General features: G+C 40.9%; 2 protein-coding genes and 1 non-coding gene across 10 annotated transcripts; 2 read left to right on the top strand and 1 right to left on the bottom strand.

Moving 5' to 3' along the window:
• Positions 1–752: 752 nt before the first annotated feature.
• On the top strand, positions 753–7,438 carry LOC121975566 (protein MICRORCHIDIA 6-like). 8 transcript variants are annotated; one of them, XM_042527287.1, is made up of 21 exons: positions 767–872; positions 1,011–1,404; positions 1,553–1,753; positions 1,829–1,906; positions 1,997–2,031; positions 2,212–2,290; positions 2,414–2,503; positions 2,581–2,656; positions 3,098–3,176; positions 3,306–3,440; positions 3,531–3,629; positions 3,899–4,000; positions 4,106–4,252; positions 4,533–4,625; positions 4,918–4,960; positions 5,114–5,225; positions 5,883–6,088; positions 6,347–6,456; positions 6,823–6,899; positions 7,008–7,050; positions 7,175–7,438. In XM_042527287.1, the coding sequence occupies exons 2-21, from the start codon at positions 1,392–1,394 to the stop codon at positions 7,316–7,318; spliced, it is 1,962 nt and encodes a 653-aa protein (XP_042383221.1). In that variant the 5' UTR covers positions 767–872; positions 1,011–1,391; the 3' UTR covers positions 7,319–7,438. The 8 variants fall into 8 exon arrangements, with proteins under 8 accessions (XP_042383224.1, XP_042383221.1, XP_042383225.1 ...); XM_042527290.1 differs by lacking the exon at positions 1,011–1,404 and having other exon boundaries at positions 753–876; XM_042527291.1 differs by lacking the exon at positions 1,011–1,404 and having other exon boundaries at positions 1,832–1,906.
• A 200-nt stretch (positions 7,439–7,638) lies between these two features.
• LOC121977739 (copper transporter 3-like) lies at positions 7,639–8,203 on the top strand. Its single transcript, XM_042530175.1, has one exon. It carries the CDS (start codon positions 7,640–7,642, stop codon positions 8,075–8,077), a length of 438 nt encoding a protein of 145 aa, XP_042386109.1. The 5' UTR covers position 7,639; the 3' UTR covers positions 8,078–8,203.
• TRNAD-GUC lies at positions 8,112–8,183 on the bottom strand. Its single transcript has one exon. It is a non-coding gene; the product is annotated as a tRNA-Asp (tRNA).
• Positions 8,204–23,739: the final 15,536 nt, after the last annotated feature.

The following is a 23,739-nucleotide window of genomic DNA, read 5'->3' as shown; positions in this document are numbered from 1 at the left end:
GACTGATATGATTTATATATCAAGCTTATGCTATGCATGCATGTAAATAAAAAAGAGGACAGAGAGGAAAAAAAAAAGAAAAGAAGCTGCATGCATAGGAGAGATGAGAGAGGGGATAAGAAAGAGAAGAGGGAGAAAAGAAAAATAATAGAAAAAATTAGATTTATCAAAAGGATAAAAGAGGAAGTGCACTTGAAAAAATATCTTTTGGTAAATACTAAAGTAATATACATTTTTTGGTCAATTAAGATTTCTAGGTATATCATTGGATAAATTGTCTAAAAATAAAAGAAGTTGCATGCTTAGGAAAGATAGAGAGGAGATAGGAAAGAGAGGAGGGAGAAAAAAAATGACAGAAAAAATTAAATTTATCGTAAGATAAAAATAGAAGTACAATTGAAAAAAATATATGTTTGATAAATACTAAAGTAATATACGTATTTTTTTTTGGCCAATTAAAATTTTTAGGTGCATTATTTGATAAATCGTCGTAAATTTATCAAATTGTTTTTTTAATAAAAATAAAATAATGGCGGTTTTTTGGCAGGGAAATGATGAGGCCACTCGCATCGCCTGTAATTCTGTAAACCTACTTTATTATATGCGGTCACCTGGAACTTGTATGCGGCCCTTCAATCCTCTGTACGCGTGGAGGATGACGTACTGTCCGGTGAGTGGCCAAGTATTTGTCTCCTTCCAAGTAAAATTACTGATTACGCCTCCCTTTTCTCGCTATATAAGGTCACTGTTTCTTAGAAGGGCATTTGTCGCGCAACGAACTCCTTTTAGAAAGGACATTCTTGGGGCTTTAGCAGGAAGCTTCACTAAACTTTGAAAAGTTGAAGGAATCATAAAGGGTCTTGTTTTGCTCTGTAAGTAAGTGTTGCTCGATTTTATCCTTTGGTGTTAATTATTTTTCTTCATTTCCAAGGTTTTGAATCTGCTGAGAGAGTAATCACTCTGTTGAATGCGCGTTTGTTTTCATTTATATGAGCGTTGCTGCATTGTAGTTGTACATTTTGAATGGGAAAAGGTAGAAGAAGATAGATGAACAGGTAATGAGGACTGCATGATCGTCTACTGATTTTGGCTCCGCTCCCTCATGTTTGTTTTTGCTGCTTGCCTTCCCCTTTCCTTCCTCTTTCTGGTTATCCATCCAAATAAACCAAGCTGAAAGGTGGGGAGGAAGGAGAAGACAGTCTTTTCCGTTCCTTTTTGTTTTCTTGGAAAACGAACAGATAGAGTTCGCCCAGTTAACTTTGCAGAGAACAGCTTGTGATGGCCATCTCCATGTCGGCTCTGAACCTCAAGGAATAGACAGGTTTTGCACCAGTCACCGACTCTTATTCGACCGAGAATCTAAATCATAGAGTCGTAAAAGAATCATCTTTATGGAGAACTCCGGTTTGTTCGTCCTTTGTAATACTGCCCTTTATCTTGTTTGAAAATCTCTCTTTTGTAAGATATTGAGCATCTTTCGGGATGATCTAATGCTGACGCTTGATAGAATGTGCATCTTTATATAACTAATTATGTCGATATCTTATCTCAGGTGAGATTTCTGAAAAGCAAATGAAATATACAGCATCCTCTATAGGCGCAACATATCAGACACCTTCTCTGAATTCCTGCATAAATGAAGCGATGATAGGAGAAGTTGTTTCCTCTACTGGTTCTTATGCTCCACTCAGCGGGAGATTCTGGAGTGCTGGGGACTATGAAGATCAACCGAACACTCAGTCAACGTCACATAGTAAGTTACTCTTTAATGGATTGATTTCTTCTCAAATTTATATAGGTTCTGATGAGATACTATGCTTGTACCAAGGAGATTTTGGAAATCGTCTCTGTGTCCATCCCAAGTTTCTACATTCAAACGCTACTTCACATAAGTGGGTCTTTGGAGGTGTATCCACTGTTTGCATCTGATCAATACAGTTTTAATTTTTCAAATTTTACTGACTATCTTGCTTTATCTCTTTTGTTTGATTTCCAGCAATAGCAGAGCTTCTTGATAACGCATTTGATGAGGCAAGACCTTCAGCCTTCTCTATGTGCATAGCTTTCTCTTCTTGATACAGGAGGCTTATTTATATGTTTGAATGTCACTGTAAATTTTGTGGGGGTTTCAGTTGCATTAGTTTATGCTTTAGAAAGCCTTTGGTGAACTATGAGTAAATTGATAATATTCTAATGCTGCCTGTGATCCAGGTAAGTAATGGTGCTACATTTGTCAAAATCGATAAACTTAGTAATCAACATTCAGGCAAAGCTTCATTATTAATTCAAGGTAGTTGTTATCAGATAAATATTTGTTTCTTACATTTTCGTTTTTAATGTTAAGAGGAGAGTGTTTTGTTCTCCTTTACTAATTTTCCCTTGAGTTTTTGACATGATTTGATTTTACATCAAGATGATGGTGGTGGAATGGATCCAATACTCTTGCGGCGCTGCATGAGCTTTGGATTTTCTAATAAAGAAGCTTCTTCAAGCATTGGACAATGTATGGTCTTCTTGAATTTGGTCTTATCATTTTTTGCAAATATTATTTAATTATCCATGTAAAGTTCTATGTATCAGATGGAAATGGCTTCAAGACTAGTACAATGAGACTTGGGGCAGATGCAATTGTTTTCACTCGCTGCATGAAGAGAAGGTAGAGATCAGATTAGATAATAAAATATAAAATAACTTGTAGTTCTAGTTTTTTTAGAATTTCTACAGTAGGCATCAATTATCCAATATAATGAGCTTCTATGCTACCCAAACTTAGAGTTTCTCTCTAGTTTCAACCAACATGATATGGGGATTTCTAGATTTTCATGCCACTGTAAGATTAGAAAATATGCGGAAGATTAGATGATTTCTATGACGCTAACATACACTAAATATAATATTCGTAGATTACATGGATATTTTATTTCTAAAGCAATTAGTATTTTCTTAATATAATTTTTCTTTGTGAAGCAGCTGCCTTTCTCCCTATTTTTGTCACACTCTGGCCAACTATTTTATGTTGATTTTTATCATATTTTTCTAATAATCTGTAAGAATGTCAAATGAAATCACTAATTTTGATTAGCATATCTTCTTTCAGTGTACTAACTCAAAGTGTGGGTCTTCTTTCATATACATTCTTGAGGCAAGAAGCTTACAATGATGTCGTAGTGCCTGCAGTAAGTCCAAGATAACATTTATTTGAGCTTGGTTTTATAGTTTTCACTTTTCAGTAGGCAATTCTAGATTTTTTTGTATTTTTTATTTTATTGAAATCATCTACAATCAATATCTATTTGTTTTGGTAGGTGGATTACTCCTTTGATCCCTCCCATGGTGTATTGACCAAATTGTTTCATAATAGTGAAGAGCAATTCTTTTCCAATTTGTCTGTTTTGTTGAAATGGTCCCCTTTCCTCACGGAAAATGGTTTGCTAGAGAATGTAACTTTCAAATTTTCAATTTATCTTCGGTACCATTCTGTTTCTTTGTCTTGGCAAACAGAATCACATTCATCTCGATCTACTTTGCAGTTTAACGATATGGGAAGTCATGGTACCAAAATAATCATATATAACTTATGGCACAATGACACGGGGGAGACTGAACTTGACTTTGAAACTGATGAAAAGGTTATATTTTCATATTCTTGAAATTAAAATCTGCTGCATTTTATATTTCCATGTATGAACATATGTCCAAATATGTAATGGTTCCATTATCATGTTTCTACCTATATAACAAGTCTTCTTCCATGCACTTGTGATCCTTCCCAAACTTCAAATCTTGTCTTGCTGAACTTTAGCTGAATATTTATATAGTTTTGATGTATTGAGTCATTGACACTTGTTATTAGTCAAACCTGTTGATCTAATTTAGTGCTTATATTTTCTGGTTTCAGGATATATTGATAAGTGGAGCGCCTAATCAAGTGCGTACAAATAGTATTTGTTTGCAAAAAACACAAAACCATATTGCAAGGAGACTTTGCTATTCTCTCCGAGTATCACTTTATATGTTCTACTTATTATAAGAAAGTCGTTTTGTGTTTTCTGAATACACTTTAAATTATATTATTATTTCTAGACATATCTTTGTAATCCTGCAGGTATACTGCTCAATTCTATACTTGCACATGCCAGACAATTTCAAAATTATTTTACGCGGATGTGAAGTAGAGCACCATTATATAGCCAGAGATCTCAAATACTGTGAATGTGTTAAGTACCGACCACATGTTGGTGGGAAGATAGAGGTTTATTCTAAACTGACTACACTGATGACATTTAAAATATTCCTTCATGGCTTCATCCTATATATGCTTAGCCATCAGATGTTGGCTAATTTTTCATGTTAAACCCAAATTGTGAATTGTTTTATGGCTAACTTATTCTGATAAACTATAAACATGTAAATTCTTACCCTTTCATTATCAACCTCAAGTTTTTTTAATGGATTCTGGTAAAATAATTCCTAAATATTTATGAAAAACACTAATTTTAATTGTCAACATAATCATTTCTCTCACAATGCAGGCTGAGGTTGTCACGACCATTGGATTCTTGAAAGAATTTCCACATGTCAATGTTCACGGATTCAATATATACTACATGAACCGGTTGATTTTGGTAAAATATATGACATATGATGACTATGTTAGTTTGTTTATACTATAATCTTTGATTCCAATTAGTAATAAATCCTATTTGTTTTTGTTGATTTCCATTTATTCTACACTTCTATTTTGGTCAATTAAAAGATTGCTTCAGATCTATATTTAGAATTTTTCTTGTTCTTTTGCTAATTTGTATTTTTATTTCATTTCATATGCATATTATTTGAGTTGTATTCTATATTTAATTAGTAAAGATAATATATTTCTTGAATCTATTTATTTAAATTGTTATTTCACTTTCTCAGCCGTTTCACCATGTAGCAAGTCATAGAGGCAAAGGTGTGGTTGGTAAGAATTCTAATTCATTCTCACTTTACTTTTAGTCATTATCTTTGCTACTTGTACAAAATTAGGACTTTCTAAGCTTCTCAATAACCTTTCATTGGATTTGGAGGTTATTGCCCCGATTGGTTAAATTTTCATATTGTTTGACCTTTTTAGGTGTACTTGAGGTGAACTATTTAAAACCCACACATGACAAGCAAGGTTTTGAAAGATCAAGTCTATATGAAAAGCTCGAGACTCGATTGAAACAAATGACATATGAGTACTGGTAATTTCTATTTTCTGACATTTTTTAAGGTTTATATTAGGGCTATGGAAGAGCATCCTCAAGCGTGCATTGTTAGGTTGATCTCTTCCCTTGGTAGATGATAAAGACAAATCCTTCCACTATCTTGACCATTAGAAGGGAGTGAGGGTACCCTCATGAAACCAATTCATAATATGAGTAGTACATTCTAGGCAAAATGAATTGGAGATCAGTTGACTAATCTATGGTAAAAACATTATTTATCCGTGACTATACACTCAAACTATCTACCTAGTTATGCTATTTGCCCTCTTCTACAAAAATGGAATAACTGAATGTATGTGGGCACAAAATACTAATGACAAAGTGTGATTTTGGTCTTTGTTTGTTGATTCTGAACATGCTGAGTGATGTGAAGGAAAATCATGCAAGTCATAGAAAGTTACCGAGCTTTCGACTAACCAAAATTATAGATTTAGCTTCTATTTGTTTATATTTAGAATTTTGTCCTTACATTTTGCATTTTTTTGTATATTCACTTTGGTAGGTAATGCTCCTTGAGTTTGTTCTTCTAAAAGAAGTTAGAATTTTTCATATGCTTTCTTATGTTTAAGTTTCGGTTTGCAACTACTTTATTTTCCTTATACATTTGTTGGTGTTCATTTTTTGCCATAATAGGGCGCATCATTCCCATCTGGTTGGTTACGAGAAGAAAATTCCTGGCTCAGCTGCACATCAGTCTGTTGCTCACCCATTGCATCCTTCTTCTGGGTGTAGCATTATGCCCATCCCTGTTAATACCTCCACAACATCAATAGACACTACATGTATGGTTTCCATCCCTGGAAAATCTATCATCAATCACAATGCAAGTTCTGTGCTAGGTAAGTTCGACCTGTCGTGAAATTAGTAGTAGCAGAATTTTCCTAAGTGTTACTAATTACTTGTAACACATTTACAACAACACAAGTACCACCCAACGTATCTTCTAGTGGCATTATACTAAATAAGGATACTTTTAAAAATGAGGTAAATCCAAGTGGTGCTATGGCATTATACTAATTACTTGTAACACACTCAATTTTATGCTAGTTATTTGGTACTCTCCTATATTATTTAGTTGCAATGTTGGGCCTATGTAGGAATGAAAAGAAGACCTGAAGAATCCATTGAAAAGAAGGAATCTCCTAGAAAGCAAACACACTACAGTCTTGGGAAAGACGCCATAGAAGAAACAAAATTTCAATCCGAGGTGAGTTGGGTTGTATTGGTAGAGAGGCGAAAACAGTTTTTTTACATTTAAAAATGTTATTTTTATGAAATCTCATTCCATTTAGTTTTGAATCTCTGTTATTTTTTTAAAAAGTTCTACTATATACACTTTATTCCTATTATAATTTTTTTCCCCATCTCTAATCGATTTGTTTTTAGTATTATAGCTTGAATCTCTAGTGTTTATGATACAAGATCTTTTAGTTAAATTTACTTATACTACATTGTAATTAGTTGTCACATGTTTTAGTTTAATTTCTTTATCTGTGAAGAGTATTGTGAAATGGATTGTCCTCAAATCTCGACCATAAGAATTTGCAGCTGATACATATCAATCTTCTTGCAGGCAAGTAATTCCGCTGGATGGCAAAAAGGTGTGGATATAAAAGCTTTGATACAAGAAAACATCGAAGCGCATGAAGAGTGAGTGCAAGCTAAGCTGTTCTGTTTCTTTTATATCATGCTAGAACATATGGTCATGCCTTCTAAGTTGTTTGCTCACGTCTATATTTTTTAAAATGCTTTGCCCAGGTGCTTAGAGCATGAAAGAATACAGAAAGAGCTGTTGTGCAAGGTAACTTGATTCCAAGCTAGAGAATATATCACTCATTTAACTTTGCTTTAAGGCTATATGTTTAGATAAATTACATAAACAAAATTCCAATCGATTGCATTATTAACTTTCAATTGTTCTACAGGTTGAAAAGCTTAAGCAGGAACTCGAACAAGTCCAGCACCATTTCACAAAATTGTCTAATGAGCTCATAATGAACGGAAGTAAGATGGAGGCTTGTGTGAAGTTTGAGAGTGACAACAAATTTTTGAAAGGTTTTTATGTATAGATAATATACATTTAGACTGATTCCAGGGAGACGATCTGTTATGGAAATTGGAGTTCCTTTTCTCACATTTTCCATTCCGTAAATGACTACAATGGAAGGTGTAGTTGAAAGTTGTTTCTTGAGCAAATATCTAAAAAAATCTTTGCACATTAGTGAAGAGTTTATTTGGTTCGTAATAATTATTATGGCTGATTCTACTGTATCAATATGCTACAATCGAAGTGGAGATTGCTGCCGATAAAGCCCCCAAAATAAAATAATTGGCAATCTAAATCCGCCGCCTATTTAGCCTCGTGGAATCTGACGAGGATTTCAGTGCGAATGGCGGCGGCGAGGGCAGCAGGGATGGCGTGCTCGCGCATTGGCTTCACGTGGCGCGGCAACGAGATCTTCTCTCCGGTTTGGCCCGCCGCGTCAACGGGCGCCGAAGCGGTGGCGCTCGCCGCCGTCTTCGCTGCTGCCGTGCTCATCGAGTGGAGCCACCACCGCGCCGTGGTGTCGGTGGCGGCGCACGCTGGCCGCGTCTGCGGGGGCTACGCGCTGATGCTGGCGGCGATGTCGTTTGACGTGGGGGTGCTGGCGGCGGCGATGTCGGGCCATGCTATGGGGTTCTTGACCTTAGGTTGCCGGTCGTCGTCGCGTCAACGGCCGCCTACGGGGTGGGCCTCGCCGCCGTCTTCGCTGCTGCCGTGCTCATCGAGTGGTGCCACCACCGCGCCGTGGCGTCGGTGGCGGCGCACGCCGGCCGCGTCTGCGTAAAAATCAAAACAACAAAAACAAATATGAGTAAAAACGCCGTTGCCGGGGATCGAACCCGGGTCACCCGCGTGACAGGCGGGAATACTCACCACTATACTACAACGACTTTGATGCAATAAGGTGTGATTTGAATATACTTAAAACTGTAACAATGTCATGAATCGTAGTAACTCTAAATCGAATCTATGCAATTATTTTTCTATGTTTGATTTGTTGGCCGTGAGCTCATTTGGTTCGTTAATTCCTTTTGAGCTAAATACGAAACTCATAATAAAGACATCCTACAAAGCAAACATATTTTAAACCCTAAACAATGGAACATTACCCTAATTTCTATGATATTGCTTCAACAATCAATATTAAAACAAAATAATCAATAGCAAGAAATTAACTGTCATTTGTGATTTTTTGACATTAAAGAAGCTATTTATGTCAAAGGTTGAATATTTTTTTTTTGATATCACAAATAGTTCGAAAGCTGTAAATGACATGTATTCTTTAACAAAGGGTGGAAGAATAGTTCAATCTCTACTCAGCTTAGTTGGCGATATTTTCATCTTTGTTTCGTGTTTAATTGTTCCTAATAATCTTGAACAGAATCACAATCAAATTCCACTCGGCTAGTTTACACTACCACACCTACACCTATTATATTGGGGCCTATCAAAATTTATATTATATATATATATATATATATATATATATATACAATACTGTTAGCCTGCGGGACTTCAAAAACGCGCCTGTGCGCGACACGACGATTTGGCGCTGTAGACGTGGAAAATCACTCTTATTAACAAAAGCAAAAGTCCACGTGAAGCTTCTCTTCGCACAAGCCTCCTCGCACAAGACAGAAGGGTCGAAGCTAGGGCAAGGCGCGCGACTTTTCTTTTCGTTGGCTTCCTTCCTCCTCGCGCTGCTCACCTCCCCTTGGTCGCAACTCCTCCGAAGCTTCGTGATCGTGCCCCTCACCGCCTCGCGCGATCTCTCTCGGCACGAAGCTTCCAGATCGACTTTTGCTGTTCGTTGGCTTCCTTCCTCGCGCTGCTCACCTCCCCTAGGCCGCAACTCCTCGAAGCGCCCAGATCGTGCCCCTCGCCGCCTCGCGCGATCTCTCTCAGCAACCCTCTGAAGCGAAGCTAGGGCACGAAGCTTCCAGATCGTGCACCTCGCAACCTCGCGCAACCACGAAGCTTCTATCTCCTGCCCCTGTGCGCGACCACCAACCCCTCTCTGTAAGGCTAAATCATCTTGTATTACTCTCTGTGATATGAGGTAAAACTTGAATGATATGCAGAATTCATGATTTTCCCTCTGTGCGCGTCTCTGTTTTTGAAGAAACAAGGACCTTTGCCGACTTCATGATTTTCCCTTTTCATGATTTTCATCACTAATCATGCTATCATTCTGTAGCTGTCACATTAGAGTGATGCCAAAGAAGAAGGCAAATGAATAAGTATAGTTGTCAACCAATGACAGGAAGATTAAATCTTTCATCATGCATGTCAATAACTCATATGACCTCTATAACTTACAATCAAAAGAAACTGACGATGGTTGCTAAAAGAGAATCGACAACTTTATATAATCTATTTTTGTTATAAACAAAGCATAAAGAATACGTACTGCAAGTTGCAGAATTTCATTATGTTTCTTTTCACCGCCACTGAAGCCTCCATTGCCCTCTGGACCGATCAGGAGATCGGTCTGGGATGATGCTGATCGGTCTGTGGACCGATCAGCCTATAGGTGGATCGGTCCACAGACCGATCCCCCTATTTCTCTGAATCAAATCGCTTCGATGATGCTGATCGGTCTGTGGACCGATCAGCCTATAGGTGGATCGGTCCACAGACCGATCCCCCTATTTCTCTGAATCAAATCGCTTCGATGATGCTGATCGGTCTGTGGACCGATCAGCCTATAGGTGGATCGGTCCACAGACCGATCCCCTATTTCTCTGAATCAAATCGCTTCGATGATGCTGATCGGTCTGTGGACCGATCATCCTATAGGTGGATCGGTCCACAGACCGATCCCCCTATTTCTCTGAATCACATCGCTTCTATCGCTTCTTACTGATCGGTCACCAGACCGATCAGATAACCCACAGAGAGCTACTGTGTGGTTACTGATCGGTCACGAGACCGATCAGATAACTAAGGTATCACTGGATCGGTCGACAGACCGATCCAGATAGCCAAAGTATCACTGGATCGGTCTGTTGACCGATCCGTATTAACACATACAAGCTGTGCATTGATTTATCATTGAGTGCTGAGTGCACATTTAATCCATTTTTGCAAATAAATGAATAAAACTCATCAACTATTTGCAGGACTAGCTTTTAACCTTTCTATAATATATATTGATAACAAGCATACAATAATTGGACATAGTTTCTGATATAAACAAAGATTCAGCTGAAACCAGAAACATTTTACATACTCCAGCACTTGTAATTTTTCACATCTCAAATTTTCAATTAATGGATGTGAAACCCAGCATGTATAATACCAACAACTGATCTAAACATTGCACTCATATAGTTTCAGAATATGAGAATATAAAACTATCAGTCTGAAGCTACAAGCTTCACAATAGCTACAAACATGACATATAAGTAAAGATCCAATGGAAAATAAATCAAGATCAAGCTCATCGCTTCTTAGAGACATCAATAGTTTTTCCCCTCCCAGAAGTTTTTGTGTGCGGACCGCGAACTCAGAGGCCCAGTAGTGTTAAAGTCGTCTGTGATTTCTGCCAAAAAAAATAAAAAAATTAAAGTCCTATAACAAAACTCAAAAATATATAAATGGAAGATCCCTAAACAACATAGTCCTAACTCTACAGTGCCATTAAAATCTTTGTAATTTAATTAAAAAAATAATGAACAACAACACAAACACTTAGAAATTAGTGATTGCAAGTCCTAATAAGACCGTCCAACCTTTTGGTTGCTAAAAATAATGGAGGTTCAGCCATCAACATCCCCGACACTCCTTTAATATTTCCCTATGGAGGATTAATTTCTCAAATCTATTAGGGTTAGATGCACTTGGTGCTTGGGTAGACAAGAGGGTTAATTTCCCAGATCAACTATCAATTTGATAAATTAAGTGTCACCAATTAAAACAAGAAAATTAAGCCTTCAGATAAAGGATAAACCCTACCAACCTTAGTAAAGATAACAAGCTATAGACATTTAAGTACCTCAACAATATATGTCGATATGAAGCAGTCAAAAGATAGCTCTAGTTAAAGGAGCAAATGAAAGTTCTTGTACAACCATACCTGAGAGGATTGCATCATGAAAGGAAATCAAGTGACCAGAAACCAATTTTATCTAGCAGGAGCATGCCAACTTAAAAACACTCTTTTGAGTTTCATGACTTCATCAGAATGTGCCCCTTCGCTGTTATATTTCAAAAGGGGGAAAAGGAATCCTAATTTAATGAAATATATAAGACATGTTAAAGCATTCTATCTTAAGGCGAGAGAAATTTAAAGACCAAATACTTCTAAGGAATACTGATATTACCTTGACAGTCCAATTCTTGTCCACCAACAAATTTGATGACTTCAAATCACGATGGACGATCGGAGGGTTGCAGCGATGAAGATAATTCACTCCCTTTGTCTATAAAACAATTAAAACACAAGACCACAACTATATACATGCAACTAAAAGAGGGAATTGAATCACATTAACAGTCAAAAGCAATACCTCAACAAGAAGTAAATTTTCTTGTTTTTGTTTTTATCAAACTTACCTTTGTCAGCTTGTTAATAAGTTTTGTCTTCCCTAACTTCACAAACACAGACCCAGCGAAAAATTAAAATAGCAACACCCAAATTTCATACAATCAACACCCAATTTGCAAAGAGTTCACAATAGCCTACTCAAATGTGAAAAACATGACAATAGTTCACAATAGGTATAAAAATGATTAAAGAGTTCAAAACAGCCAGCTCAAAGTTTCTGTTTCTGCATCACCAACACAAGGTTGTTTCTGCATCACCAACATAATATTACCCCATCGAATTATTTGCTAACGAATATTGTTAGAACCTACAATAATAAATACAATTATTAATTTTAATATCTCAATGAATCAACCACTAACTTTAAATTAAAATTTGATAGTACTTGCCTGTTATAGATGCCAATTCTTCTTCATATGTGTCATCATCACTGTTGTGATGATTATCCAAATTTGATCTGACAATCAATACCATGTCAAATGTACACATTTAATAAAAGATATTGATTTGCAAATAACATTATCATACAAATGGAGAATTAATCGACACATACCCTTGTTGTAACATAGGACAATTGCGCTTGTCATGTGACACACCTCGATGGCCACATCCACGACATAACCGGGACTTTGAGGTTGACTTCTCCTTTGATGATTTCAATCTCTTCCCACATCCCTTTGTTCTTACTAAAGAAGGATCAATAATATTAGGGGACTCATCCATAGATTTCTTCCTTTGACCTCTATTGTCACATGTTTTACCAATGTTCATCTCTTTAATCTTATTGTAAATACAATCCAATTGCTCATCCAAGAAGTTTGTCCCCTCATCAGTCAAAGATGCATCATCAATTAATACTGAAGCTTTATAAGATAACCTTGAGTGCCTTGACATCAAAACCCTATCTGGATCATCAATAAAATTTTGCACCCCCAAAGCATATATTGCTCCAACCTTTGCATCTCGTGTCCATCGTTTGAGTATATACTTATCAGGCAAATGAAACACTTGATTGATACGAAAAAAAGCTAACATATGCCTGCATGGAATGCCATCAAACTCAAATTTCCTACAGCTAGAGGATATGTTATCCCTCTGTTTGTCATGCATGAGTACCCTTGGTTTAGAGGAAGAACTACTTTGAAAATTCATCACATGATAAACCACTGAGTCAACTCCCATAGATACTTGTTGAACATAATAACCATGACTCTCACTCATTTCACTTTGAAACTCCACCCATTTCTTTTTCGTATACAACTTAACCATTTGAGTTTCCATTGGCCAGTTTGTCTTAATCTTAGGATGCTCATTCATATCAATATGATCTGCAACTAACTCATTGTGTCTCTGGTGTCTCAGTGCCCTATTGAAACGGGTGATAAAGTCCATCAATGAATTTTTATTTGAGACATATCTCTTGAAAAATGCATGGGAGCCTTCAGATCTCTGATTACTTGACATTCCAGCACAAAATACATGGCTAAAATAAGCTGGCACCCACTTATGTCGCAATTCATACATCAAAGATAACCAATCATTTTTCTCTAAGTTAGCACACTTGATAACCTCTTCCCATGAATGCTCAAATTCATCAGGTGTTGTAGAATTTCTAATAACATTATTTATACTTTGATAGTAGTCACGAAAAGTCAAAGGATGCAATTTTTCTGGAAATTTGTTCAATATGTGCCACAAACAATATCTATGCACTATTTGAGGGAAAACTTGGGCAATGGCTTTTGTCATAGCAGGATCCTGATCAGTGATAATCACATTTGGTGCACCTTTAGGCATGACTTCTATGAACTTGTTAAGCAGCCATACAAAAGATTCAATTTTTTCATCACTTATAAAGCCACAACCAAATATAATTGTCTGGTGATGATGATTCACTCCTACAAATGGTGCAAAAATCAACCCATATTTGTTGGTGTTATATGTTGTATCAAATACAACCACATCACCGAATACACTATATGTCGTTCTTGATACATGATCGGCCCAAAAACATTTACTGAATTTGTTATCAAAATCAGTCTGGTATTCAAAGAAAAAAGCTGGATTTTTATCTTTCTCAGATGCAAATAGCTCGAGTAGTGTTTCAGCATCGATACCCTTTTGTTCATCCCTTAGCTCTTTCTCAAAATTTCTAATATCTCTTTCTGTACAACCTACTTGCTCGGGCCCTCCATATTCTATCTCCAATAATCGCATTTGTTGGCAAGTTGGCACATTGGCCTCTGAAAACCGTTGAGTCAATGTTTTTTTTGCTGCTGAAACATGACGATGTGAGCGTAGCAAATGCACCTTTGAAGGAGTTGATAATGGATGATTATGACCTTCCATGAAATTAGTGACAACCCATGCAGATCCAGTTTGTTTCTTGACAAGTGAAATCTTTGACTTACAACCAGTTCTAACTTCACCACGTGTTCTTTCCCTTGTCCGTTGATCACCTTTTGCTTGTTTATTCCGTTGATCATCCGTATGCCCTTCTTTAAAGCATACAAATGTTTTCCACACAACCTCATTTGTTATCTTATTTTTCTTGCTACTATTTATCCTTGCACTAAATCCGGATTCGCGTGCATATTGGTTATAGAATAAAAATGCATCATCTATTGATGAGAATTCCATTCCATATTTTGGCTTTCGCTCATCTGTAACTTGAGGAATGTATAACTGATCTTCAACATGATTTTCACCCATTGCTATGAAATTTTAGATGCAGATGAAATTAAATTTTGCATATCATTATCAAATATCATTATCAAATAGCCAGAAAAAACATTGTAAGAGTGATACTTCAATGCTATTCATGCAACCAGAATAAAAACACAAAGATAACAAATGAAATACATAAAAACAAGATCATTTAGTTTAGCTACAGAAGGGTATCATAGTCAGCTTTGTAAGATTTTTAGCCAAAGGGTAAGAAGAATGGACATTTATTTCAGCTACAGAATGATAGCATGATTAGTGATGAAAATCATGAAAAGGGAAAATCATGAAGTCGGCAAAGGTCCTTGTTTCTTCAAAACAGAGACGCGCACAGAGGGAAAATCATGAATTCTGCATATCATTCAAGTTTTACCCCATATCACAGAGAGTAATACAAGATGATTTAGCCTTACAGAGAGGGGTTGGTGGTCGCGCACAGGGGCAGGAGATAGAAGCTTCGTGGTCGCGCGAGGTTGCGAGGTGCACGATCTGGAAGCTTCGTGCCCTAGCTTCGCTTCAGAGGGTTGCTGAGAGAGATCGCGCGAGGCGGCGAGGGGCACGATCTGGGCGCTTCGAGGAGTTGCGGCCGAGGGGAGGTGAGCAGCGCGAGGAAGGAAGCCAACGAACAGCAAAAGTCGATCTGGAATCTTCGTGCCGAGAGAGATCGCGCGAGGCGGTGAGGGGCACGATCACGAAGCTTCGGAGGAGTTGCGACCAAGGGGAGGTGAGCAGCGCGAGGAGGAAGGAAGCCAACGAAAAGAAAAGTCGCGCGCCTTGCCCTAGCTTCGACCCTTCTGTCTTGTGCGAGGAGGCTTGTGCGAAGAGAAGCTTCACGTGGACTTTTGCTTTTGTTAATAAGAGTGATTTTCCACGTCTGCAGCGCCAGATCGTCGCGTCGCGCACAGGCGCATTTTTGAAGTCTCGCAGGCTAACAGTATTGTATATATATATAAAATTATTATTTTTAAAATATATGAATTTGGACCATAAATATTTAAAATTATGGACTAAAATAAATTTTAATATAAATATTTAAAATTATCGACTAAAATAAATTTTAATATTTATTTTAATAAAATTTTTAATTTTTATTAGTCAAATTAAATTTGGTTAATAATTTTTATTTTTTAGATTTGATAAATGATTTTTATTTTTTTTATAGATAAAAGTTAAATTTCATCATTTAATTTTTTACTTGTAGATTTAGTTGCTAATTTATTTTTATTTTCTATCAAAATTTCATCCATATTTTTTAATTTTTTATTGATAAAAATTTAATTTAATGACCAAAATTAAATTTGGTTAACAAATTAATAATATTTATTGATAATACTTGATATTTTTTTTATAAAAATATTTTTAAAATAAAAAATATATTTAATATTATACTATTATTTTTCTTTATTTTTTTATAATTTCTTTCTATTCTTTAGTTATCATTTTTATATTGTTATTATTATTACGTTCTTGCTATTTTTTAGTTATCATTTCTTTCTATTCTTTCTATTATACATATTCTTTTTTTCGCCATTGATATTTAACAACTAAATAGTTTTACCTAAATAAATTGGATTGATAATTTATCAAAGTTAAAGCAATAAAACGTAGCTCAATGCATAAATCTCCCGTCAATGCGAGATCACGAGAAGGATTTATTATACGTAGTTTTATCTTTCTTTATAAAATATTTGATCCTATTTGAAAATGCAGATGGGTAACTCGTCGGTGAACATGCATCAAGGTTGCAGAATGCTATGGTGAAACCTAGGAAGAAAACACCAAAAAGAGCAAGTTAAAATGATAGACAGGGAGTTCTCCGACATAGCTACTCCAGCACTCAAGTAAGTGTTTGATGGATGAGAAGAGTAGAAGAGTTGTGATGTTAGGGTTTTGTGTCTATCTTTACATGTACCTGTGACCGTTAGTACATGCTGCCTTTTATAGGATTGCAATTGATTTCCACGTTCTCCGCGTGTCCCCGAATTATCGCCTTCGTTACCCATGTTTCCCAGAATTAAATGACTATTGTTACCCATTTATTTCATAATAAATGGCTATGTTTCTTGTCTTCTTCTTGAATAATAGCTATTTTCCCCACGTTTTCATCCACTGATAGCTTATCATCTTGGTTATAAGTGGTTGGTACCATTTTGGTTTAGCCGAGATGTGTTTGAATCAAGGAACAAGGTATGGGGATCAATCACCATGGAGTTGGGAGTCGGGACACATAGTTGGGAGTTAGGAGTCGGGAGTCAGGAGTCAAGAGTCGGGGTCACTTGCTGTTGACTTCAACGACCACTTTGGTGAAGCTATTAACTTCTTTGGCCACGTGGCACACCCTAATTACTTTCCGTATCACTAGTCTCCCTTTTTTAAGTCTAGTTGAAGGAGATATAAGTCTGACTGACTGGACTAATACAACTTTCGTTATCCCAATTATCCTGATTACATGGCAAAGAGTAAATCCTAAGCATGGCACTGACGAGATTACACTTTAATTATAGTCATGTCTTTAATTTAAACGTGGGGCATGCTTTATCAGCTTTGGCTTTTGAGCTTAGAAGGCTCTAGTGTCTCTGAGGTGATATCAAATCAACGAGATGTAACCCATGGTAGAGCAAACTGAATGTCCTCCATAGTGCAATGATTATTGAGAGTTGGTGTGATTCATACGCCTAATCAAATGACCAATGATCCCCCTACTTTCAGGATGGCCATGATTCAATGGTCTTAGTCGAGCACATGAGAATATAAATTAGGTTGTGAAGGGAACTATTGTCATGCCTCGGGGAAGTTCTTACTAAGGAAATTTCGGCAGCATCTCCTCCGTACCAGTGACAATATGAAACATTACTACAAAGCTCTCAGAGCCACACAAACCTCGGCCAACCTGGACGGAACAATAATAATAAAAATAACTAACAATTCATGCAATTTAAATCAACTCAGCCTATGGCTGACACAATCACGCAATTTATTTAAATAAAATCTACTCCACTAATACAACAGAAACTTAAACCCACAACAAAATCCAACGTAGTGGAAAACAAAGATGATCCGGCGGTAAGAACGGGGGACCCCCCATTTTTGGGAAGTCAATGCCACGGGGAGGTCAAAGTATCCGACGTCCGACCGGAGAAGCGGAGACCGGTCGGCCGAACGGGGTCCCAGCTGAACCAAAGACGACCCGACGGGACTAGGGGTTCCGACGCTCGTGGAACAGAGACATATGGCCGAGCGGATATCGCGAACAGTCTCCATAGAGCACATTACCAGGAAGCTCCCAAGTGGACCAGCACGAATAACCGGTCGGACGATGCCCATGACTGCCGACTGGTAGGACGCGCGGTGCAGGAACAGAATGTACAAAAGGACAGAGAAGCATATTCTGACAGCGAGCATGATCAACGATTAGACCATACGCAGGATCTTATGACAGCAGGTTCCCTTATCACATCATAGACGTGCTCGGACTGTAGCAGTATGGTGTCAGGTAAGCTTGTCTGACAAGCACATATCGAGGTATGAGCTAAGGACACGTATTTGCCTCGGTAGGTGTGCGTGAGCACCTTCACAGCTTTATATAAGGAGCCTTATACTTCGCCGGAGGTACGCGTTCTTGGATATTCGGAGCCACCTTTTGCTGCCCACTTGCTTGACTTGAGCGTCGGAGGGTCGTCGCCGGGAACCCCTTCCCGGTCCGACTTCTTTTCAGGTTCGCCGGAGCACCGTGCGACCGGCCGGAGATCTACGTCAGCGACAAGGAGAGTGCCACGTGCCCAGCGCCCGTTGATTCAGCTTTCGGACAGGATCAATTTAGCGCCGTCTATGGGAACGCTCCTGCATCCGATCGGAAGCAATGGACGAAGCTGGACGACCGCACTCGGTGATGCTCTCGATAGAAGAACTAGATGCTCTGATCGAAACACGAGCAGCTAAGCTCGTGGAACAAAGGCAAAAGTCGCAGGCCGAGCGGATTGAGCAGCAAGCAACATCAGCATCAGGAGGCCGAGCGGAAGCACCGCCGGTCTCGGTTCCATTTCATCAGGCCCTATTTCGCACTCCTCCTGAAGCCGCAGCAATTAATCGGGATCGAGGATCTTCATCAGATGAAGTACCAAAACGAGACAGCAGAAAAGGCAAGGCTCCCCTAGCGGATGCCTCGCCCGAACGGATCAACCGTCAATTCTCAGAGGTCATCCTGCGGGACCCTCTGCCAAAGCACTATGTGCCTCCGACGATCGGTGAATACAATGAAGCCACCGACCCGGACGATCATTTGGGTAAGTTTGACAACACCGCTACTCTTCATCAGTACACAGATGTGGTGAAGTGTCGAGTTTTCCTTACCACCCTCTCGGGATCGGCTCAACGGTGGTTTCAGAGGCTTCCGGACGGATCCATCACAAGTTTCAAAGACTTCCAAACGGCCTTCCTCCACCATTTTGCAAGCAGTCGGCGCTATCAGAAGACTAGCGTGAGCTTATTCGCCATCAAACAAGAACCCAGAGAGTCGCTCAGAGCTTATATCCAGCGATTCAACCAGGTGGCCATGGACATTCCAACGGCCACCTCCGAGACTATGATGAATGCCTTCACACAAGGCCTCGTGGACGGGGATTTCTTCTGATCACTCATTCAGAAGCCGCCCCGAGACTACGACCATATGCTACACCGGGCCAACGAATACATCAACGTGGAGGAAGCCCAAGCGGCCCGAAGAAAGGAAATTCCAACCGAGCGGGCTACCCCTGCCGAGCGGAAGCCTCACACCGCTCATCACCCACCCAGAGGACCGAGGGACGAAGCAATCCGCTCCCCCCATACTAGATCACATGTGCAAGAGGTAGCTGCCGACCGGCCCAAGCCAAAGAAGAAATGGACCACAATGTTCTGCTCATTCCACCGGACGAACACGCATAACACCAGAGATTGCCGAAGTCTTCCTCTAATCGCCCACCCCGTTCCTCGGGGTGGCGGCCGTCGATCGCCATCATCTGATAGGCGACAAAGACTTTGTGTAGCCGAGCGGATGATACCTGACAGGCGGCAGAGACAGACTCCCGAGCGGCATCAGACTCCTAGGCGTGAAGACAATCCCTGGATGGCTAGAGAGCGGCCTAGACCGTCCGCTCGGGAGGAAGAAAATAGAAGTAACACTTCCCGAGGCGAAATCAACATTATAGCTGGCGGGCCGACCGGAGGAAACTCTAACCGAGCAAGAAATGCGAGCGTGCGGCAGCTCCAGATCCATGTGGTCGGCTGCAGCCAAGAACGGGCGAGCGGACCCGAAATCAGCTTCGGGCCCAAGGACTTGGAGGGAGTCGAAGTGCCGCATGACGATGCTCTCCTCATCAAAGCGGTAATAGCCAACTACACTATTCACCGCGTTTTCATTGATACAGGAAGCTCGGTCAATATTATATTCAAAAAAACCTTCGACCAACTACAAATTGATCGAGCCGAGCTGCTGCCCATGACAACCCCCCTCTATGGGTTTACGGGCAACGAAGTTCTGCTGGTCGGACAGATCCGACTGACTATTTCGCTGGGAGAGGAGCCGCTCAGAAGGACGCGGACTGCAAACTTCGTCGTGGTGGACTCTCCGTCGGCATACAACGTCATCTTGGGCCGACCGGCTCTCAGTGAATTCCGAGCAGCCGTCTCCACCTTCCACCAGAAAATCAAGTTCCCGGTTGAAGATAAAGTGGGAGAAGTACGAGGAGATCAACTGGCAGCTCGGCGATGTTACGTCGAGATTGTCCGAGCAGAAGCCAATGCCACTTGGAAGACGCCACAGATCGAGGTGAACGCTATAACTGAAAAACCTCCATCTTTGGTTTATGAAGAAAAAGAGGAAGTGCAGATTCACCCAACCCGATCGGAGGCCACAACGTTCATTGCGGCCGATCTGGAGGCAAGCCAGAAAGAGGAAGTGATCAAATGCCTCCAGAGAAACCGTGATGTCTTCGTCTGGTCGACGCATGAGCTGCCCAGAATTTCACCGAGTATAGCGCAGCATGAACTCCACGTCCGATCGGACTCTCGGCCAGTGAAGCAAAGAAAGAGGGACTTCAGCGCCGAACAAAATGCAATCATCTGAGCGGAGGTCGAGAAACTCCTAGAGGCCGGCCATATACGCGAGGTCCAGTTCCCAAGCTGGTTGGCAAATGTGGTGCTAGTCTCCAAGCCGGGCAACAAATGGAGAGTGTGCATCGACTTCTGGGATCTTAACAAGGCGTGCCCAAAAGATTTTTATCCTCTACCCCGGATCGATCAACTGGTGAATTCTACGGCCGGCTGCGAGTTGATATGCATGCTAGACACATATCAAGGCTACCATCAAGTACCGCTCGCCCGAGAAGATCAAGAAAAAGTCAACTTCGTTACAGCCGACGGCACCTATTGCTACAATGTGATGTCGTTCGGATTAAAGAACACGGGAGCCACTTATCAGCGCTTGATGAACAAAGTGTTCAAAGAGCAGATCGGGCAAAATCTGGAAGTATACGTGGATGACATTCTCATCAAGTCCGTCCGAGCGGCCGATCTCTTTGAAGACATAGAAGAGACTTTCCGAACGCTACGGAAATATGGAGTTAAGCTGAACCCTCAGAAGTGCCTGTTCGGAGTAAAAGGCGGGCGTTTCTTGGGATACATAGTGACCGAGCGGGGCATCGAGGCAAATCCCAGCAAAATGAAAGCATTACAAGACATGCCGCCCCCAAGAAATCTGAGGGAAGTGCAGCGCTTGACCGGTCGGATAACTGCTCTGTCTAGATTCATCTCCAAGACCGCCGACCGGAGCCTACCTTTTTTCAGAATCTTGCGCAAAGCCACTAAGTTTCACTGGGATGAAGAATGCGATCGGGCGTTCGAAGATCTGAAGACGTACTTGAACTCTCTACCTGTGCTAGCCAAGCCGACTGTAGATGAGCCACTTTGTATCTATTTATCTTCAACTGAGCAAGCAGTCGGCTCGGCACTAGTAAGGGCGAGCGGAGAAGAACCTGTATATTTTCTAAGCCATATTTTAAAAGATGCTGAATCTCGCTACACTGGGCTCGAGAAGCTGGCTTTCGCTCTGGTCCTCGCCGCTCGGCGCCTCCGTCCATATTTCTTGGCTCATACTATCATCGTCCGGACGAACAACCCATTGGGAAGAGTGTTGTTGAATCCCGAAGCATCCGGACGGCTCATCAAATGGACAACGGAGTTGAGCGAATTTGACATTCAATATCAGCCCCGTTCGGCGATAAAGGCGCAGTCCTTGGCGGATTTTATCACCGAAGTGCAAAGGCCAGAGCCCGAAGCTATGTGGAAATTATTCGTGGACGGATCGTCCACCCGGCTTGGGAGCGGGATTGGCGTGCTATTGCTCTCTCCCCAAGAAGAAAAGATGCACTTATCCGTCCGACTGGACTATAAAGCAACAAATAATGAAGCAGAGTATGAAGCCCTTATAGCCGGTTTACAGGCCGCCCGGCATGTGGGAGCTGGACGGGTGACGCTGCATTCAGATTCTCAGTTTTCCGCTCAACAACTCTCAGGTACTTTTGAAATTAACAACGCTCGGCTCAAACTCTACGCGGTAGCCTTCGAAAAGCTCAAGGCCAATTTCAGAGAGGTCATTATCCAGAAGATACCCCGAGCAGAAAACCAGGCGGCAGATGAGTTGGCCAAACTAGCAAGTTCAATAACGCCGGTCGTCATTCAACAGCCAATTGAACAAATATCTTTGGTGGCACATGTCGACCGGATGGAGGGCCTCGCGTTCCCGAGCTACTGGAGGGCAGCCATCATAGAGTTTCTGCGCACGGGTGCGACACCGTCCGATCGGGAAGCTGCTCAGCTATTAAGAAGGAGAGTCGGTCGGTTCACACTCATTGGAGACCAACTCTACAAGAAGGCTTTCTCCCGGCCACTGTTGAAATGTGTAAGCTCGGAGGACGCGGCGTAGATCCTTCAAGAAGTACATCAAGGATTGTGCGGAGGGCATCCGGGCGGACGATCGTTGGCAAAGAAGATCCTGCTGGCCGGATACTTCTGGCCAACCTTGCAAGCAGATGCCGCTCGGACTTTCGCAACGTGCCTTTCCTGCCAGAAGTATCACAACTTCTATCACCGACCGACGGAGGAAGTGAAGCCAGCTACCGTATCATGTCCATTCGACCAGTGGGGAATGGATATCGTGGGTCCATTTCCTATGGCGACCGGTCAGCGGAAGTTTTTGCTGGTGGCTGTCGACTATTTTTCCAAATGGGTGGAGGCCGAGCCACTGACCAAGATCACCGAGCAGATGGTTAAAAAGTTTATATGACAACACATCATATGCCGATTTGGCATCCCTCGTCGACTTGTTTCCGACAACGGGCGGCAATTCGCGGGAAAGTTGCTCGAAGATTGGTGCAAGAGCTATGGCATCGAGCAACACTTCACGTCCGTGGCATATCCCCAGAGCAATGGTCAAGCCGAAGTAGCCAACCGGGAAATTCTTCGCATTCTACGCGCTCAGCTCGACCATTTGGGAGGAAGCTGGGTGGATGAAGTGTCGGGCGTCCAATGGGCCATCCAAACGACCCCGAAGGAGGGAACGGGCGTGACGCCATTCCACTTAGTCTACGGGGGTGAAGCAGTGATTCCAGTTGAAGTGGGTGTCGAGTCCGCCCGGATCCAGAACTATGATAATGACAACGCCGAGCGGAGGAACATGGAGCTGGATTTGGTCGACGAGGAGCGGGCCAAGACGTCCGTCCGGCTGATGGCGTACAGGCAAAGAATGAAGCAGAACTATAACCGGCGCGTGATCCCTAGAGCATTCCAAGTCGGCGATTTCGTCTGGAAAAAAGTAAAGCCGGTCGGCTACGTCGGTAAGCTGGAGGCTCCTTGGGCGGACCCCTTCAAAGTCATTGAAAAGCTCCGCTCGGGTGCTTACTATTTGGAGGATGAAGACGGTCGGCGGTTAGATCGACCATGGAGCGCGAATCATCTCCAGCCGTATCGAGCTGGGTGAGAGGTGCGCTGAGGTAATTATATATATATGTTTTGGTTGCCTATGTCCTTGTAATGCAGGAAGATTAATAAGGATGGCAAATAGCTTCGCCGAACGGCAGTGTCAAAATTAGCCTTAAAGGTCGTCGAGCTCCGACGTTAAAAATCGAGAGACGAGCCGA

The sequence above is a fragment of the Zingiber officinale genome, chromosome 4B (genome assembly GCF_018446385.1).
Source record: "Zingiber officinale cultivar Zhangliang chromosome 4B, Zo_v1.1, whole genome shotgun sequence".
NCBI lineage: Eukaryota > Viridiplantae > Streptophyta > Magnoliopsida > Zingiberales > Zingiberaceae > Zingiber > Zingiber officinale.
Note: the sequence above shows the minus strand (reverse complement) of the source record. Positions and strands in the feature narration are given on the sequence as shown.

What these genes read in the sequence shown, in the direction of transcription:
- LOC121975566 (XM_042527287.1), top strand. An exon ending in TTCTTCAAGCATTGGACAAT is followed by an intron (nt 2,504 to 2,580) that starts GTATGGTCTTCT and finishes TCTATGTATCAG; the next exon opens with ATGGAAATGGCTTCAAGACT. An exon ending in TAGAGGCAAAGGTGTGGTTG is followed by an intron (nt 4,961 to 5,113) that starts GTAAGAATTCTA and finishes TGACCTTTTTAG; the next exon opens with GTGTACTTGAGGTGAACTAT.
- LOC121977739 (XM_042530175.1), top strand. Translation starts at nt 7,640, where the DNA reads ATGGCGGCGGCGAGGGCAGCAGGGATGGCGTGCTCGCGCATTGGCTTC.